Source organism: Ambystoma mexicanum, chromosome 13, assembly GCF_040938575.1.
Source record: "Ambystoma mexicanum isolate Mex_15411 chromosome 13, UKY_AmexF1_1, whole genome shotgun sequence".
In the NCBI taxonomy this organism is placed as follows: domain Eukaryota; kingdom Metazoa; phylum Chordata; class Amphibia; order Caudata; family Ambystomatidae; genus Ambystoma; species Ambystoma mexicanum.
This window is the reverse complement of record NC_090938.1, coordinates 523,100,984-523,119,859: the sequence shown is the minus strand read 5'-3', so window position 1 is coordinate 523,119,859 and position 18,876 is coordinate 523,100,984. Positions and strand designations below refer to the sequence as shown.

Here is an 18,876-nt window from a genome sequence, read left to right as displayed (position 1 = left end):
ATTGGAGTCCAGTATCCTGTGCAGAAGAGCAACCGATTGATGATTTGATGACAACTCCTGAAGAGGCCCAGGAGCCCTTCCTGTGTTTGGCCCGGTAAAGCCCTGCTGGACTACCTGATCTGCGAAGGCCCTGAGCGGTGCTTCAACTGTTGGACTGGTGGGACCAATCAGTCTCAGCGCATTCTCGAGGATCCAGCTGTCCTGAGCCTTGGGAAGTGTCCCTGGATCACACGGTGGACTGACCAGCTCTGCAGTGGGCTACCGAGCTAGAACTGTCGCCATTCTGTGTTTTCTACCAGAACTTTGGTAGTCGCAGGTTCTGGGGTAGGTCGCCTTCCTTTTGAATTTCAGCCTCCCAGCTTCAAGGGATCCTGCTCTGAAAGGTCTTCTTCAACTGAGACTTGAAGGATGCCTGTTCTCGCCTGTGTGTGGTAGCCGTCGCTGGAAATCACCTTCTCCCGTCTTATGAAGTGTCCTGAAGAGGTCTGCATCGATCTACATGCATTTCTTCTTTGCAAAGGGTTGCAGTCTGCTCCTGGAACCGACCGGAAGAATCCTTGCACCTGCAAGAAAACCTACCTCCAGCTAACCCAGTCGACTCATTTAGTCATCTGGGAAAATCAGAGTCAGGGGGCTAAGTAATTGTAACACATTTATCTCCCACTGTTCTCCTTAGAATAAACCTTACAATAAACGTTGGTTATTCCGTTCCATCACTTTTTGATCACTGTGTCTAAAAGCCAGTGTGTCTGAAAGATAAGATCCTCATTTTACTTACCAGTACTTTGTTGAATATGTTCTGGAACATTTCACCAACACAATGGGGGTCATTCCGAGTATGGTGGTAGCCATGGAGCAATTAGCTCCATGGCTGCCTCCCATACTGGTACCGACTCCGGTTTGGTTCAATGAGGACTTACCAGTCCATTCCGAACCTGGAGGGACCAGTAAGTCCCCATTGAACTAACCATTCCCCATGGGAATGGGGAGGGCGCAAATAACGGGCTCGCGAATGGCAAGCCCGTTATTTGCTCCCTGGTCCCTTAGCGGGACTCGCAAGGGACGTGTGGTGTCCCTTACGGTTCCCGTTAGCAGACCTCGGAATCGGGCGGCAGGGGATTACCGGCACCGGTCTCCTTACCGGTGCCCGGTATCCCATACCGCCCGACTCGGAATGACCCCCAATAACTCTTCCTAGATCAGATCCCTTTTCCTAAGAAGAAGCTTTGTGACATTATGGGCTCAATGCCCCACTCATCATAGGGATTGGATTTATAAAGTTAGGGTATATTTCTTGTGACCTAGTTCCATTCTGCTGTATCGCTACTTACGTTATTTTTGTTTAATAAGTTATTGAATGAATATCCAAGAACCTAAAGGTGACTGTATGTATGTTTATTTATAAGTGTTGTGTAATATTATCACCTGCTTGTTTAATTTCCTAGTGTGTTTTTTGGGCCTAGAATAAATTAACAAGTTACTTCTTACCTGGTAACGTTCTTTCGATGGGATGTTCCTCCGACGTATTCCTTATCTTTGATAGATCATCTCCAGCTTGCTGGCCTCTGAAATCTTTTTTTCAATAGAGGGCGCTGCGCATCGACGTCCCTTGAGCCGATGTCCCTCGACAGCCTCCGCATTGGCGCCAATGTCATCATGCGTATAAATAGACTCACGCAGCGTCTGTTGCTCAGTTCCGTTTTGACGTTAACAGTTGTTTTACATGAATTGGTTATTGACCTTGAAGGAGCGTAAGCTGCAACCACAAGGGAAGTATTACTGCGGGGATGGATGGGAGGGGCGATAAGGAATACGTCGGAGGAACATCCCATCGAAAGAACATTACCAGGTAAGGAGTAACTTGTTCTTCGAAGGGATTGTGTCCTCCGACGTATTCCTTATCTTTGATAGACTCCCATAGCAGTGGTGTGTAATTGGAGGTGGGAGTAAAAACGCCATGTTTCCCTTCAGGAATGAACAGAATGTAATACGGCTTTGCCAAACCTAGTCTCTTGACTAGAGGAGGAATCCAGGTTGTAAAATCTTGTGAAGGTATGTGCGGACGACCATGTGGCAGCCGCACATATGTCTCGAACCGGAACCCCTCTTTGGAGGGCCGAAGAGGATGCGATACCCCTGGTTGAATGAGCCCTAAGATTTTGAGGAGGCTCTTTCCCTGCGAAACAGATCAGTCCTTCAGACTATCAGTACCGGGATACTATGCTTCCCTTTTGGTCTTACTTTTTAAAAACTTTTTAACAGTGCACACCGCATCTTACAATGAAGTGCTGTGGAAAAACCTTTGAATCACCCTAGTCTTTTGCACTCTGGATTTTTGGTTACTTTTAAATGTGCCTAAAGACAAGCTGATGCCAGCAATTACGTTTGTAGAATTTTTGCCTTATTTCCAGTGTGCAGATTCTAGTTTACCGCGTGTTTCGCTTGTTTTATTTTTGGTCATACTGTTGTTTGCCTTCTTCCTACCTTGCAAGATCAGGAAATCCCATATATGCTGCTTGTAGTTTGTAACATTCCAGAATGGCCAAAATAATCCATCTGGAAATGGTCTGTTTTGTTATCGGTAGTCCCAATTTGTGCCCTGAGTAACCTACGAACAGTTGGTCTGCTTGCCTAATACTAGCAAGTCTGCTGATGTAAAAGCTTAAAGCCCGCCTTGGGTCCAGCCTATGTAGCCTTTCTTCCTCTGTCCCCGGATGGGGAGGAGGATAGAATGAAGGTAAGGTAATTTTCTGATTGATGTGGAATTCAGAAACCACCTTTGGGAGGAAATTAGGCTTCACCTGTAGGACAACTTTGTCTTTATGAAAAATTGTATGAGGGGGTTTACAAGATAGAGCTTGTAATTCGCTCACCCTTCTAGCAGATGTTAGTGCAACTAATAAGACAGTTTTAAGGGTGAGAAATCTTAGCGAACAAGAGTGGAGTGGTTCGAAAGGAGTACCCATCAGGAAATTTAAGACTAAATTTAAGTCCCATAAAGGAACTTGGAATGGTCTTGGAGGATAGACATTAGTTAATCCCTTTAGAAATTGTATTACTAAGGGTAATTTGAAATACGATGGCTCCTCTGCAGTGCGCTTGAAGATCAATAGCGCTGCGAGATAGCCCTTGATAGTGCCAACTTGAAGGCCTGAATTTGCCAAGTAGAGTAGAAAGGAAAACACTGTTGGTGTACCACATGAAAAGGGGTCGATATTCTCTTCTCTACACCAGCTGAAAAATGTGTTCTAACGGGAGCGGTATAAAGACTTTGTTGCTGGCCTTCTGGCCGAAAGCAACACCTCCATGACGTCATCAGGGAGGTCCCAATCCTTGTATTTCAACCTTTCAGAAGCCAAGCGTGAAGGTTGAGGGTTCTGATGTCTGGATGGAGAACCTGACCCCCCTTCTGTGAGAGAAGATTCTCCTTGAGTGGAAGACGAATTGGAGGGCAGATGGACATGTCCAGAAGGTCCGGGTACCACGTTCTCCTGGCCCAGTCTGGGGCAATTAGGATCATGGTCCTCCGGAATCTTCTCAACCTCATGATCATTTGAGGAATGACAGGGACTGGTGGAAACGCATACAGGAGTGGAAACTCCCAGTCCACTACGAACGGGTCCCCTAGAGCTCCTCTCGGGGGAAATTCCCTTGAACAAAACAGATCGCACTTCCTGTTGGTACTGGTGGCGAACAGATACACTTGAGGGGTTCCCCAAAGGGCGAAGATCTCCCGAAGGACTTCCTGAGCTAGTTCCCACTCATGGGAGACTGTGCCCTGCCTGCTCAGAGCGTCCGCCGTCAAGTTCTTCTCTCCGGCTAGGTGAACTGCCAATAGAGATATTCCTTCTTGAATTGCCCAAAACCAGAGCTGCAATGCCTCTCCGCACAGTGGCAGTGATCCTACGCCTCCTCTTTTGTTGAGGTAGTGCATGGCCATTGTGTTGTCCGTCATTATCAGGACATTTTTTCCCTGTACAGATGGCAGAAAAGCCTTCAGCGTTAGTCTGATTGCTCTCAGCTCTAACAGGTTGACATGTAGTCTGGACTCCGATGGAGACCAACGACCGCTGATGGTCAAGTCGTTGGTATGGGTCCCCCACCTCGTGAGTGAGGCATCTGTGACTACTGTTATCTCCGGCCATGGTTGCCAAAACAGTTCTCCCTTCAAGATGTTTTCCTGGCAGGCCCACCACTGAAGGTCTCGAGCCACCTTGTTCGGAACCTGAAGGAGGTCTGTCATTCTCCCTGAGAATTGCGGCCACTGAGTTCTCAGTGCCCACTGAAGAGATCTCATTCTCAGGCGAGCCTCTGGCACAAGGAAGATGCAGGATGCCATGAGGCCTAGCAACCTCAAAAAGTCGAAGGCTGGGAGACGTTGGGCATTTTGAAACTTGGTGACCATCTGCAGAATATCTTGAGCCCTCACCTCTGGTGGCAAGGCTTTTCCCAGGGAAGTGTCCAGGACCGCTCCAATGAACTGGAGTCTCTGTGATGGTATCATCTGTGACATCTTTAAATTGAGGGAGAAGCCCAGTTTGTGAAGGAAGTGGCAGACATAATCTAGCTGAATCTGAGCTTGTTCCGGAGATATTGCTCTAATCAGCCAATCGTCCAGGCACGGGTAGACGTGAATCCCTTCCCTCTTTAGACTTGCAGCCACTACCAACATTAGCTTGGTGAAGACCCTCTGGGCGGAGGTCAGCCCAAATGGCAGAACTCGAAATTGATAATCCTGTGTTTGAGATGGATTGGCACATGGAAATAAGCATCCTGGAGGTCCAGACATGCCAGCCAATTCTGGAGCTGGAGGCCTGATGGATCTGAGAGAGAGTTACCATCTTGAACTTGTCCTTCCTGAGGAACTTGTTCAATTCTCGTAAGTCCAAGATAGGTCTCAGTCCTCCGTCTTTCTTCGGTATGAGAAAGTAGGGGGAGTACCAGCCCTTGTTCCACTCCGCTACAGGTACCGGTTCTATGGCACCTTTCTCTAGCAGGTCTACAATTTCCTGCAAGAGGAGCGGATCTGGAACTTTTAGAGAGCTGTTCCCCGGTGAATGACTCTGAGGGATGCGTAGAAAAGGCAGGCAGTAACCTTGGGCAACTGTCTCCAATGCCCAAGCATCTGACATAATAGCCTGCCATTCCGTCAGATGTTGAGTTAACATGCCCCCTACTGGTGTCTTGTGAGGAGAGTCCTCAGAGTGGTTTGGAGGCGGCTGATGCAGATGCCGAGGGTAAAGAGCTGCTGCTGCGGCTTTTCTATTTTTAACCCGTCCACCTCGGGTGAATCTTTTCTGACCCCTTTGAACCGGCTGTCCTCTGCCTCTTCCGATTGCGGAATAGAAGCGAAAGGACTTACTTCTCCAAGAGGTTCCTGAGGGGCGATATGGTGTCTGACGGATTGCAGCTCCCAGGGATTTTGCTGCTGCCTTTGATGTTTGTAGCTTTTCTAAACTGTCATCCGCCAAACAAAGAAGAGCCGTCAAAGGGCATATTCAAGAGTCTGCTTTGCACATCTGGAGCAAACCCAGACTTTCGCAACCAAGCAAATCTCTGGGTTGTTGTACTTGCCGCCATGGCCCTGCTGATGCTGTCAGCAGAATCGATGCCAGTTTGAAGGGATTCGCACATTGCGTCTTTACCATCCTTAATGATGTTTAGAAACGCTTCCCTTTCTTCTCCCTCCGAGTGGCAGTCAGCCGCTGATGAAGCACACTCCCAAAGTGTGTGGCTGAACCTTGCGAGCGTACAAGTAGCATTGATGGATTTCAACACCATGCTACATGCAGAAAATACTTTTTTGGCCATAGAGTCATATCTCTTGTCATCCCTGTCCTGTGGAACAGTAGGGTAAGCCGATTTACTACCTGATGAAGTTGCTGCCTGAACAACCAGACTCTCTGGAGTTGGGTGTCTGGATAAATATTCAGGGTCAGCAGTAGACACTGTATATTTGGCTGATAATTTTTTGTTAACCGCCGGGATAACCTCAGGGGTTTCCCAGTTTGCCAATATTTTCCTTTGTAATGCCGCATGAAATGGCACCACAGGATCCTCCTGTGGACCTTTAACCAAAATGTCTGTGAGGTCGTCTTGTTGAAAAGCAGATAGGGTCAGGGCTTTAAGTGGGCCGGGGCCTGCCGGGGCTGGGCCCCGGCAGGCTCCGAAATTTCGTTTTGAGGCGGGGCCCTGCCGGGGCCCAGTAATCTCCCCTGGCAGCCCCAACCACTACACGAAAAGGCATTTTTTTCTACAGCCTGAAGCGCTCGCTCGTTTGCGAGAGCTTCAGGCTACAGAAAAAAATGCCTTTCAGCCATAATGGTGGCGCCGCACCTGCGAGGCATCCCTTTAATCCAGAGATTACCGTCGGCCGGCGCCACCATTATGGATAAAACGTGAGGCCGCTGAAAGCAGAGGCCTTGCTTTCTAAATACTGGAGCTGCCGCGCATTCGCGAGAGTTTCAGTATTTAGGAAAAAGGCCTCTGCTTCCAATGGCCTCACCCTTTCAGCCTTAATGGTGGTGCTGCCCCTCCCCAGCTGGCGAGGGGCAGCACCACCATTAAGGCTGAATAGGCAGGCGCTGTCCCCTGCCAGGCAAACCTACACAAAATAAATGCAGAGATCAGCACCCTCTCCCCATAGGGGAGAGGGTGCTAATCTCTACGAAAGGCTGCCTGGCAGGGGTGGCAGTAGCCCATTGAGCCCGCTAAGGGGGCGTGGCCTAACGGGCCATCAAGACCCCCGCTGTTAGGCCACGCCCCCTCGATGAGCCCCGGCTCGATTTGTAGTGCCACTTAAGGCACTGGATAGGGTGTAGACCACCCCATAAACTCTATTATCTTTGCCATCAAGGTTCTATAAGGGGTTTCAGCATGTTCCCCTGGGTCTGGTTTGGCAAATTCCACTTCTGGGGAAGTGTCCAACCCACTTTTTTCATGTAAGGACTCTTGGAGGTCTTTTAACCTACCTTCCTCAGAGGTAAATTCCTCTGGTACAGGAGTTGCAGATCCCTGCAACTCAAAAGGTCTTTCCTGATCCGAATTCTCCCCTTCTTCATGAATAGATGATAAGGCTCTGGAATGATCAGATCTTGGAAATGGTATAAATCCCATTTCCAGAGCAGAAGGGGCCAAATTCGTCATAATTGGCTGAGAAAACGCCAACGTCGTCGAAGCGAACGTTAAAGGCTTCGAAGCCATCGAAAAAGGCGTTGAGAAAGTTAGTAGAGGCCTCAAGGAACTCGAGAGAATCGGAATTCTACTCGAGGTTGTCGACGACATTCTCGTGATCGAGGCTCTGGGTATGGCCACTGGCTGTGAGGTGGCCGTGGGTTTGTCCTTTCTCGGCGTCGACGTCGGCGTCGAATCGACTGACCTATGCGTCGAAGAACCCTTCGATAATGCCGTCGAAGACGCAGATCTATGCGTCAAAGGGACTTTCGACGATGGCGTTGAAGACGCGACCTTGCCTTTGCTCGAGGGTTCGTGAGGCTCTCGAGTAGCTTCTTTCGCCGGATGCTGCGACTCGCAGCGTTTCGATTTTTTGGGTCTTTCACCCAGGGTATCACCCTCAACAGTCTTCGAGGGGGTCGAGGCCGCTTTCTCGAAGACGCTAAGCATCTTTTTCCTGAATTCCTCCCACTCAGCCTGAGAGCTATGTTTTGAGGGGCAGGAGACCCTTTTCGGGGAAACGGAAGAAGAAGACGAGGAAGGGGATCTTCGATGTCTCTTTTTTGAATGCTTAGATCTCGAAGAGTGATGAGAACTGCTTCGAGACCTAGAACGAGAATGTCTTTTGTGATGGCGAGGAGACGAATGTCTCGACTCCGCCGAGGAAACTTTCGAAGAAGTTTTAACTGCCTTACCTCTCTCGAGCTTCCCCTTACGCTCCTTCAAGGCTTTTGCCATCATGGACATGCAGTCCTCGCACTCCGAACAATGATGCTCGACTCCCAGGCACCACAAACAGATCCTGTGAGTGTCATGGGCCACAATGATAAACATAGTCTTCCAGTGCTGGGAAGGGCTCAGGAACTAATGACAACCAGCATCCGGAAGACCCAAGCTACTAAAAACAAAATGCTGTTGTACAAAAGACTGTTATGTCCTTTCTGCAGGAGAAACAGCTCACGGACCACATCTCCCAAGCACCCCCGGGCCAAGAACTACATGTTGAAGCCCACGTCGGGCGGGGCACGCGCGCGCATGCGCACAATGTTAACAAGAGCACGGGGCTTGTGCTCAGGACAGCAACCAGCGAAGACGTGTTCTCCGGAGCTCCGAGCAAGGGGAAGCTCACGAGGGGCCACGCCCCACTCAACCTCCACCCGGGCCCCTCAAGCCTTTCAGATAAGTACCGCAGGCCACAGGCGCAGATCTGGGGGAAGGCGCGCAGCGCTGTGTTGAACCGTAGAGAGTCAGAGGATTCCACCAGCAACTGCGGTCAGGGGCACGCGCAGGGGGGCTCCGCCCAACTTCCTCATGTTCCCCCCCTGCTCCAGCGCCATAGTGTCTGCAATCTGATCTACGCGCAACTATTGAAAAAACACGCAGCGCATATTCGAGCATGTTTTAACCCACTAACAGCCATTCTTGATTACGCGGCTACCTGAGAGGCTACAACTTAAGTGTGACATACAACACGAGTTGTTGCTACGCAGAAGCCTTGGGGGCAATTACATTTTGGGCAATAACGGACGCGGAGCCACGCGCGGCTGTAATCCGCTCGTAAAGGGGGAACGTTAACAGCTGCATGTACTTAACTACTTGAGCACTTAAGGGTGCATTAACTTCTAGTGCAAGAGTGAGTGAATGAATGTAAACGTTCGGTGTGTGATGTAACACGCAGATGGTAATTCCCACTCTCTTTTCAGCATAACACTGCTCCGGATTCCGGACCTGAGAGTGCGCAGGCAGGAGGCCAGCACTCACCCCTTGAGATAAGTCTCTTTCTGGTTATAACCCTTGTTGTGGGGTGTGGGGGGGAAATGTGCATGTTGTGAATGTGTGTAAATACCAACTATTGCTTTGTGTTATCCTATGTCCCCTTCCCTGACCACCTCCCCTCTCCTAGTCCTCTCTCCGGTTACCCTTGCTACTGAACCTATCCAACCATCGAGATCCTAACCCTCTTTCCCCGCCCGGGTCCCGGAAGCTTGTGTAAGTCTAACTTGCAGGCACCAAGACCCTGGAGGGGTAGGTTGGTTCGTGCCACTCCTGAGCCTGGAAGCTGAAGCCGTGACAGAGAGGATCCGTCCACGACATTTTCTTTCCACAGTCTCGACATTTTTTGAAGCCGGACCGTGGAGACGTCGGTTCGGATGAGGAAGCCATCGAGTACGAGTCGGTATTCTCGAGGAATAATGAAGTATATTTGACTGAAGAACTGAGCAACGATATTCCGAGGCACCAGGAAGCGTGGAAAAAACGGAACTGAACAACGGACGCTGCGCGAGTCTATTTATATGCATGATGACGTCGGCGCCGATACAGAGGCTGTCGAGGGACATCGGCTCGAGGGACATCGATGCGCAGTGCCCTTTATTGAAAAAAAATTCCGAGGCCAGCAAGCTGGAGACGATCTATCAAAGATAAGGAATACTTCGGAGGACACAATCCCTTCGAAATAGTATTTTTGTACTTACCTGTCTAAATTGAATTATTGTGTACTTCACTATGTGGACTAATTGTAGACTCCTGACCCTATGATATGATAGGTTATTTATAATGTGCTTAATACCCAGAGGTTCCTAGGCGCGGACCCGGGGATCGAACCTGTGCTGCTCCGTGTTGTCTTGCTTCCAAGGCGAGCACGTTGCCGCTGAGCTATCCTCCCGAGACCAAACTCACAATCTTCTGATAATAGCCTGGACTGCTCTCTACGCTTACCTTGATTGGGTTTTGGCTAACATCTCAGAGTTACCCTGTTAACTATAACTAGGATGGCCTCCTAAAATCTGTCCATCAGGCCAGATTCTAGAAATGCATCTTAACATTAACTACCAAAACATTCTTCCAAGCTTCCCCTCGGATCATGTGTTTCCACATAGCAATAACACAACTTTTTCTTTTGTTTTCACCAACATCTGTGAAATCCATTTATGCACTCACCTGGGCACAGGTACAGACAGTTCAACCTCCTTACCTAATGACAAAGACACTCCCCTACAGTTCAAGGGGATTGCTGCATGAAAGCTGAGCTCCTGTACCTGTCTTTAACTCCCTGACTTTACTACAATGGCTGAGGAAATTTTAGGAAAATTGCAGCCTTCTAAGAGGCAGAAAGGAGAGGAGACCAACTCTGAAAATAGAGAGGATAAAATAATGGAAATACTGGTCAAACTGACTACAGACATTGCTGACATCAAGGCCTCCCTTGTGGCTGCTGAAAACAGATACAATGAGCTTTCTGGAAAATTTACTAACATGGAAACTCATCTAACAGTGATGAGCAACGACTCCCAGAAGATGGCTATCCAGATAAGAGATTTACAAGGTCAAGTTGAAAAGCTGACCCTCAAATGCTCTGAACAAGAGAATTTCTCCAGGAGAAATAACATCCGGGTGGCTGGCTTTAAGGAGAATATTGAACAGGGCTCTCCTGCAGCCTTTTTAGAAAGAGTTATGTTTAAGCTGCTTGGTCTTGATCCTAAGACCCCTTTGGAGATTAAGAGGGCTTATAGGTCTTTGGGCCCTAAACCAGCACCAGGTCAAAGACCTCCCCACTTCATCATAAAGTTTTTGAGGTTCCCAGTATGTGAATTGGTGATAAGAAAGGCAAGAGAGAAAAAAGATTTGTTCTGGGGTACCCATAAAATCATGATCTTTGGAGACCTAAGTTGTGATGTACTGGAAAGAAGGAGAGCTTTTGCAACGGCTAAAGAGAAGGCAAAAGGGAAGCATCTGAAGTATTACATGATTTACCTAGCGATTTTAAGAGTGGTGCTTGCTGGAACTGTGCACTCTTTTATGGATCATAAAAGAGCTGAGGCTTTCCTCACAGATTTGGATTAACAACCCATGGAAGAAACACCTGTTGAATGTTCAGGATCAACTTTAAAAAAAAGAAAAGATAACTGCGTTGGTCCATACTGGTTGCGTTTGAATTTATGATGTTAGTTTATTAGTTTTATTTCTTATATTTATTTCTGATGATTATTATAGGGATTTTGTGAGTTAACCGTTTTTTTCTTACTAGTTTAAATGATGCGCATGTATTGCCATTATCTTGCTTTGCTTTGAATGCTGCATGCGGATATTGCAGTGTTTTTGACTTTAGAGGAAAGAACGTGGTAACGTGACCTGTGCGTGCATTGCGTGCAGTGTTTCCTTCTCTATGGCTTTTCCGCGTATTATGAAACGTGAATATGAGGAAGACCGCGGCACTGACTGGCATCGGATTCCCATGTCAGGAAAGAACTTTTAAGCAGCGATAATATCTTCTGACTAGCAGGTACGGACCTCTGACTCAATGCGGAGGGGGTAGGTGGAATGATCTGTATTTGGTGTGAGGTTCAATGTGTCTGGCTGATGCGATGGCCGGCTACGAGAGGGTAACAGGCAGACATGCGGCCCGCCGGAGCGTTGTCTTATTTCCCGCTCAAAAACAAAAGCGCATCGATCACGCCCTGTATTCTGTGCTCTACTGTTTGAGTTCGGGCCTAATGAGAACATCTGATTTTATTGTAAAGCTGAGTGCATAGATGTTTCAGGAAAGGGATTGAGTGAGGGGGGGAGGGAGGGCGGGTGTTCGAACAGAGTCTGTAAATTGTTATGTCAATAGCAAAAATGGGCTGGAACCCATTCAAACTTCGGACAGCAGTCACTTTGTGTGCAATCTATTCCTGCCTCCGCTTGGAGGGTGGTATTAGATGTGGGGGCAGCTCTGTTGGCAATTCATGTCCTTCCAGCTTTACTTTTATTAAACGATGGTCAAAGCAAACTCTTCATCATCCAACAATCCATCATGGTCTATGTCGGAGAGCTTCCATATCTTTCCCAGCACTGTGTTAGGGAGCTTGGACTTCACCGTCTCTATTTTGGCACTGGCCCTTGTGATTTTACCATTGACTGGCGAGAGTGTGTAGAAAATCTCATAATAGGTAGGCTTGTCCTTGCTAAAAACCCATTCAACATCGTCTATGCCTTCACCAGCACCTTCTCCGTAGCCATGACAAAATGGACCATTCATAGTCATTTCCAGAGTATGTTTCACTTAATATATTTGACTTTCAGGAAAGAACTGTGGTAATGTTTATAATGAGTACAATGTACTTCACTGTGTCCATTTGGTCTGTATTGTGAGCTTTGTCAGGCAGGGTTATTTCACTTTATATGAGATGAATTGTTAGAATTGTATTTACTACTAATATATGAGATTAATCCATTCCATGATGGAAAATTACAGGAACTACAATTTTGGTGGGTTATTATCTGATCAACAAATGGATGCATTTGTACATACATATACTATGTTCTTCCTATAATCAGCGATAGGAGAGGGCTGGGAGGAAGTTACGATGAAATGAAGTATTTTGTCAAAACTCAGTGTCTTTGTTTTTTTTTAAGAAGAAGGGAAAAAGACATGACGTTACAAGAGTTAATGAGATTAAAGAATCATCTATAAGGGTTCTGACAGTTGTGGGAAAATTGGCGGGTTGTGCATCCAAGTTGTTTATGGTATGATTAAATTTGGGCAGCTAGTGTGATCACACAGTGCATCCATGATGAGGAAGACATGTGGATGTGTTACTCCCAAAATAGGACATGGTTGATGATATGGTCAGATTGCTAAAAATGTATGTGCTAAATGTGTAAGGTATCTGTGAATGTTAGTTGACTTGTGGGTTTCTATGATGATAGTCCATCAGGGAATCTACACTTTTGGCATAAAGGGGAAAAGAGTTCAGCTGCGTTGTGAAATCATCATGTATGATGACTATAGCTCATTGGTGGAAGTGATGATGTATTCTTAAAATTAGAATGTTGGTTTACAGATTACGTTTAAAATGTTGAAGGCCATACAATATATTGGTTCATTATTTTCTAAAGGTTCCATAGAATAGGAAACAAGGGTTATGTTTCTAAAAATGTTATGGGTTATGAGATTGTTAGCCTTTGTGAATTTGGATGTAGTTATATAGATTTGAATGTGGGATATTTCAAATGTAATCTTAAAGTTAATATTTTTTTTAGTTCTGATTGATAGGGAGACTATGATACTTAACAGGTATACTATATGATGGCAGGTACAAACATGAGAGGATGGGGTTGGAATGCTGTTTGTTTGAGGAGGTTTGGAATTTAGTGTTACCTGGAGGGGTTACCCAGGATTCAGTTAATTTATTATTGCTTAGTGTTTTATTGTTGTGTCTTGTGGATGTGTGGTTTGTGTTTTTGTCTTTGTGTTGTTTGTATATGTTGATACCTTACTTGGTTTTCTATCTTTTGATGTCACGTGAATTTGATGATTCCTGGTACATGTATGTATGGATTCTAGTGATGGGCACCATTTGACTCATAAGAAGGGACGGCATGATATCTTACTTTATTGAGTAGGTTGAGATGGGGGTAAACAATCTGACAGTAGTAACGTGGAATGTGAGAGGTGTGAAATGCCCTAGGAAAAGGAGGAAAGTTATGGCGAGATTGTGGAGGTCCAAGGCTAATATGTTTTTTTTTACAATAAACGCACTTAATAGATGAAACTAGACAATGGCTGAATACTTCAAAATATAATAAGGACCTGTCGAACTGTTATTCCGCAAATTCTAGAGGAGTGAGTATTTTGTTTAGGAAGGGATTGCAATATAAAATTGAAAAAGTAGTGATGGATGGAGAAGGCTACATGATTTTTGCTGATATAATTTATGAAGGAAAAATGATCACCCTAGGTTGTGTTTATGGTCCATGTACATCTGGTAAAGGATTCTTTGATGTTTCAAATCTTTTGAATGAGATGCATGGTGAAATGGTTATTTTAGGAGGTGATTTCAATTGTATTCGTGATTACAAGCTAGATAGAGTCAGCTCGTGCAGATATACGAATGTGAGTATTTGTAGGGAGTTCAGTTTCTTTCTTGAAAAATTTGAGCTGGTTGACGTTTGGAGGGAATTGCATCCGTCTGACAAAAATGTACATTTTTCTCCCCAGTCCATGATTCTTTCTCTAGGTTGGATTATAGGTTATTATATATATAGTCATTATTGGATAAAACTCTAGATGCTAACATTAGGGAGAGAGAAATTTCTGATCATGCACCAGTGGATATTTGTTTGCAGATGGATGCAATAACCTAGCATTTTAGAAAGTGGAGATTACAAGCCAGAATATTGGAAGAGAAGGAGGTGGCGATTGATCTGTTGTCGCAAATGACCAATTGTTTTGAACTTAATGAAGGTTCTGCTAGAAAAGGGGTTATATGGGATAGCTTTAAGGCGACTATTAGAGGATCTCTAATTAACTGGACTTCTCGTCTTCGGAAGAAATCCATGAAAGAAGTCAATGTATTGGAATTTAAGCTATCAGAGTTACAGCAAAAATATGCCCAGCATGGGAGAGTATAAAGGACAGAGCTGTATTGGAACAAACTCGGGAAAAGTTGGCAAAAGTAAATAATTTGATGGCGGAGCGGGGTCTTTTCTTTACGCGACAAAAATATTGGGAAACTGGTGAAAGAAGTGTAAGTTGTTGGCAAATAGATTGAGAGGTATACAGGGAGGGGCATTTGTTCAGGAAATTCAGGATGAAAATGAACAATTGGTGTGATAGAATACTGACATTTGTTCAAGTTTTAGAAATGATTACAAAAAATTGTATACAGAAGAAGAATCAATAGCCAGACAAGATTTAGAAATTCTATTTGAAAATATACCTTTTAATGTGTTGGCATCAAGTGATACCAATACGATAGAAGCAGATATTGAAGTTGGTGAGGTCCTGCTGGCCATTGGCCATTTGCAGTTAGGGAAATCTCCAGGTTTGTATGGGTTACCCATTGAGTTCTATAGAAAATGTGACACTTTTTTGGCTCTGATTTTGTGCGACTTGTTTAATTCTTTTTTAAAAGGGGAAGATCTATGTCGATCAATGACAGAGGCCATGATTACTGTGATACCAAAAGAAGGAAGGGATAGCAAGGATTGTAAGAACTATAGGCCAATTTCTTTATTAAATGTGGATGTAAAACTTTTTACAAAAATATTGGCAAATAGATTGAGTAGTTGCATTGGGAATATCATTCATGAGTCTCAAGTGGGATTCATGAAGGGTAGATTTGGTTATGATAACATACGGACATTGATAGACATAATAAGCCTTCATAGTATTAAACGTATCGATGCTGCCTTGGTTTTCATGGATGCTGAGAAAGCATTTGACAAAGTGAATTAGGACTTTCTAGATTTTATTATGGAAAAAATGGGATTCGGAAATAGGTACAAAGGAGTGATTTGTTGTCTTCAGAATCTTCAGACCTCTGCATTGGGGCTTGTTTGGGTCAATAATATGATGTCTGAACCTTTTCAACTCAGCAGAGGAACGCAACAGGGGTGTCCTTTATCGCCTTTTTTGTTTAACATTGCATTGGAACCCTTGGTAGCATTGATACGGAGTGGACAGAGAATATTTGGTCTGACTTTTGGGACAAAGGAGGTGAAAGTACTTTCTTATGCGGATGATATGGTAGTGGTGCTCTTGAATCCTGAGAGGAGTAGCATGGTTCTTAAGGAGGTACTTGAAAAAGTGGGCAAATATTTAGGTTACAAAATCAACTGGGATAAAACGGAGGTGTTCCCACTTTCAACTGCAGTTAGGAGAGGGGATTTTGTAGGGTGGAACTGCAGATGGTCTGAAGTATATGTGAAATATTTGGGGATTTTTCTGATCAAAGATATGCGGAAAATTGTTCAGTTTAATGTGACTAAGTTGTTGGATACCCTTAGGAGGTGGTCAAGATTAGATTTAGGGATTTGGGCAAAAATGTATACAATTAAAATGTCACTTCTACCAAAGATTTTATGTCATGCAATCGATTCCCCTACATTTTTCTAAAAAATAACTTTAAGACCTTGATCGGGCTTTTCAGGATTTTCTTTGGAGTGAGAGGAAGGCTCCTAAGATTCCGAAATACATTTTGCTACGGGATACAAAAGAAGGGGGGTTTGGATATCTGGATTTAGGAAAGTATTATAGAGGTTTTATTTTGAAAAAAGCAGCCCTATTTGCAAATGTAGAGTTGGAGGAAGAAGCAATTTGGTTAACTATAGAAAGGGAAACTTTGTTACCATTCCGTTTAGGGAATATCTTTTCAATGGGGAGATTGCCTAAAGGGTCTACTAAATTGTCGACTATTAGGGTGACTAAAGACTTAATGTCATGGTGGATACTTAATTTCAATGGAAATGTTTTTATGAATCTTAAATTGTCAGTTTGGTATAATCCCACTTTACAAATGGGAAACAGGTTTCTATACTGGCAAAGCTGGGTCTCAAAAGCTGTGTTGTCATTGGATGATTTACTGCGGGGTGGGCGCTTGTTGACTTTTGAGGAGCTTCAAGAAGTGTTTCATTTGAGTGGAAGAGAGAGGACTAGATATAAGGAATTAGAAAGTCTATTGACTCAAGTATTCAATATGTTGCCTATACCAATTAGAGAAGGAGCCGGCAGATTGGAACATGTTTAGCTTATCGATATGTAATGTATCAACATATTTAAAACTTATGCGTGAGGGCGATTCAGTGATGGAGTCTTGGAACAAATTGAAAGAGAAATGGGAATTTGATTTAGGTTGTGCAATTAATGATGATGCCTGGAAATATATGTGGAGGGTTGGGTACAGCAGCAAGATGGATCTTAAATTGCGGCTTATACATCAGAAGGTTTTGGGGAGGTTATACTGGACACCGGTACAAATGGCTGCTTTGGGTTTATTAACTGAAGATATTTGTTGGGGGTGTGGGAACGAGAGGGGGACATTGGTCCATGTGTTGTGGTATTGTCCAAGAGTGTTGACTTTTTGGCGAGAGGTATTGGATAGGTTAGACATTACTTTGTCAAACTCATTTCCAAGAAAACCGTTTCAAGTTTTGTTGTTAGCGAGAAGTCGGCGATGCTTGAAGGCCCGCTTATATGGAGTTTAGATAGATACAATTTTAGTGATAGCAATAAAACAGATCTTGAAGGTGTGGAAGTCCAGGAAAAAAAGATAGTAGAACAATGGATTAATGATGTGATTGTGTTATCTGAATTTGAATTGGTTATGTTTAGGAAGCAGGATAAAGAGGAAAACTACTGGTCCTTATAGAAGTCTTTCATTGATTTATATGGTAGTGGAGTGCATAATGATGGTCACGATGAATAAGTTATTTTAATAGGATTGATAGTGTTAATGGTAAGGGGTGGTTTTTTAAAATGTATTTTTGTTATTTATTTTGCAGTCTTTTGTCTTGTCCTTTCGGCTATGTGTTGAGGGAGATAGATAAATCTTGTACAAAATATTTCTGAAGATATGACTGATGTGTAATATTGTTGTGATTTAGCTTAAAGTTTGTATTACTGTATTTGTTTCCTTGTATTTATAATATATCTGTAGTTGTTAAAATCAATAAATAAAGATGATAAAAATAAAAAAGACACTCACCTACAAGAAGGCAAATACACGCAGACCAACACACATGTAGGACCCTATTCACAAAGATTTGTGCCGTAGCAAATTAAGAGATGACCATGGACATCTTAAATTTGCACATGCCATCTTGAAAATGATTCACAAAACCCAAAAATGTAGCAAATCTGGAGATACTCGGGAAATCTCTGCAATGCCCTTGAACAAATCTTAGCTAATCCTATTTGCATATGAACATCTAAAAAAGTCTCTAGATATATACAAATTTGCTGGTTTTTGGCTTTGTCTATCAGGTATAAGGTAGCAGCTTCAAACATGAGATGATCACAGGAATGACCTCCTTGCTCCAGTACAAATCGTTGAGAATCAGGCCCATAGACTCCAAAGTAATAATAAGCACACATACATTACAACCTCTGAGAATAGTAGCATAGCCCAACTTCCAACACCCGGCTTACTGTTAATATCTGCACTCTTGAAGACCTGGAAGGCATCTGTATGGTTCAGATGGATGCCCACTGTGTTCATGCTGTTCTCAAGGTGATGCAAGGACATCTTACTGCCACAATCCTTTCTGAAAATGTCAAAGGCGACACGGAAGGCTGTAGAAGGTATACAACAGTGTAGATTGCAAGTCAACTATCAAAGATGAAGGACAGAGCAACTGTCAAAAGCATTTTACATTTGGAGCACATAGACATCTCTGAAACATAGGTTTCTGATCAGATTTACAAGGTTATAATATTTACTGCCCATCAGGTCCCATTGTGCCTGTAAGTGCAAAATAGCCTATGCCTATGAATCTGGGAAGGATTAGCATGCAAAGAAAACACTTTTTTAATTAAATTGATTTTATTTCTCCGGCATGTCATCTTTCATACATGTACAATTTCACACTATCCTGCTCCCATTCGAAAAGACACTTCTTTACTTAACATTGATATCTTGACACTTTGCTCTTTTAAAATGGACATTTCCCAAACACAACTTGTCACTATTTTGGACCCAAATTAACTCTGATACAGGAATGCCCATACAGTCACGGAAAAGACTGCCTATCAATTCACCACTAGGTACTTCACTGTCATTCAAAAGGGTGAAAGGACCTGCACCTACATACCCTACCCATACACAACTACACTGTTCCCAGACACCTTGGCATCGGGGACACCCCCAGCCAAAACATTGGTAGGCAAAATGTTAGAACACTAACCAGGGGAAACACACTGACAAAAGTGACGTGTTCAAG

General features: G+C 44.3%; 1 protein-coding gene across 5 annotated transcripts in view; it reads right to left on the bottom strand.

Annotated features, from left to right (window-relative positions):
* The window catches only part of LOC138521417 (spermatogenesis-associated protein 21-like), a 1,690,677-nt gene that overhangs the window by 829,749 nt on the left and 842,052 nt on the right, over positions 1-18,876 (bottom strand). For all 5 annotated transcript variants that reach the window (XM_069634222.1, XM_069634219.1, XM_069634221.1 and 2 more), the window contains one exon: positions 18,086-18,229. In XM_069634222.1, the coding sequence (XP_069490323.1) occupies positions 18,086-18,229 (144 nt within the window). The remainder of the gene's footprint in view (positions 1-18,085; positions 18,230-18,876) is intronic.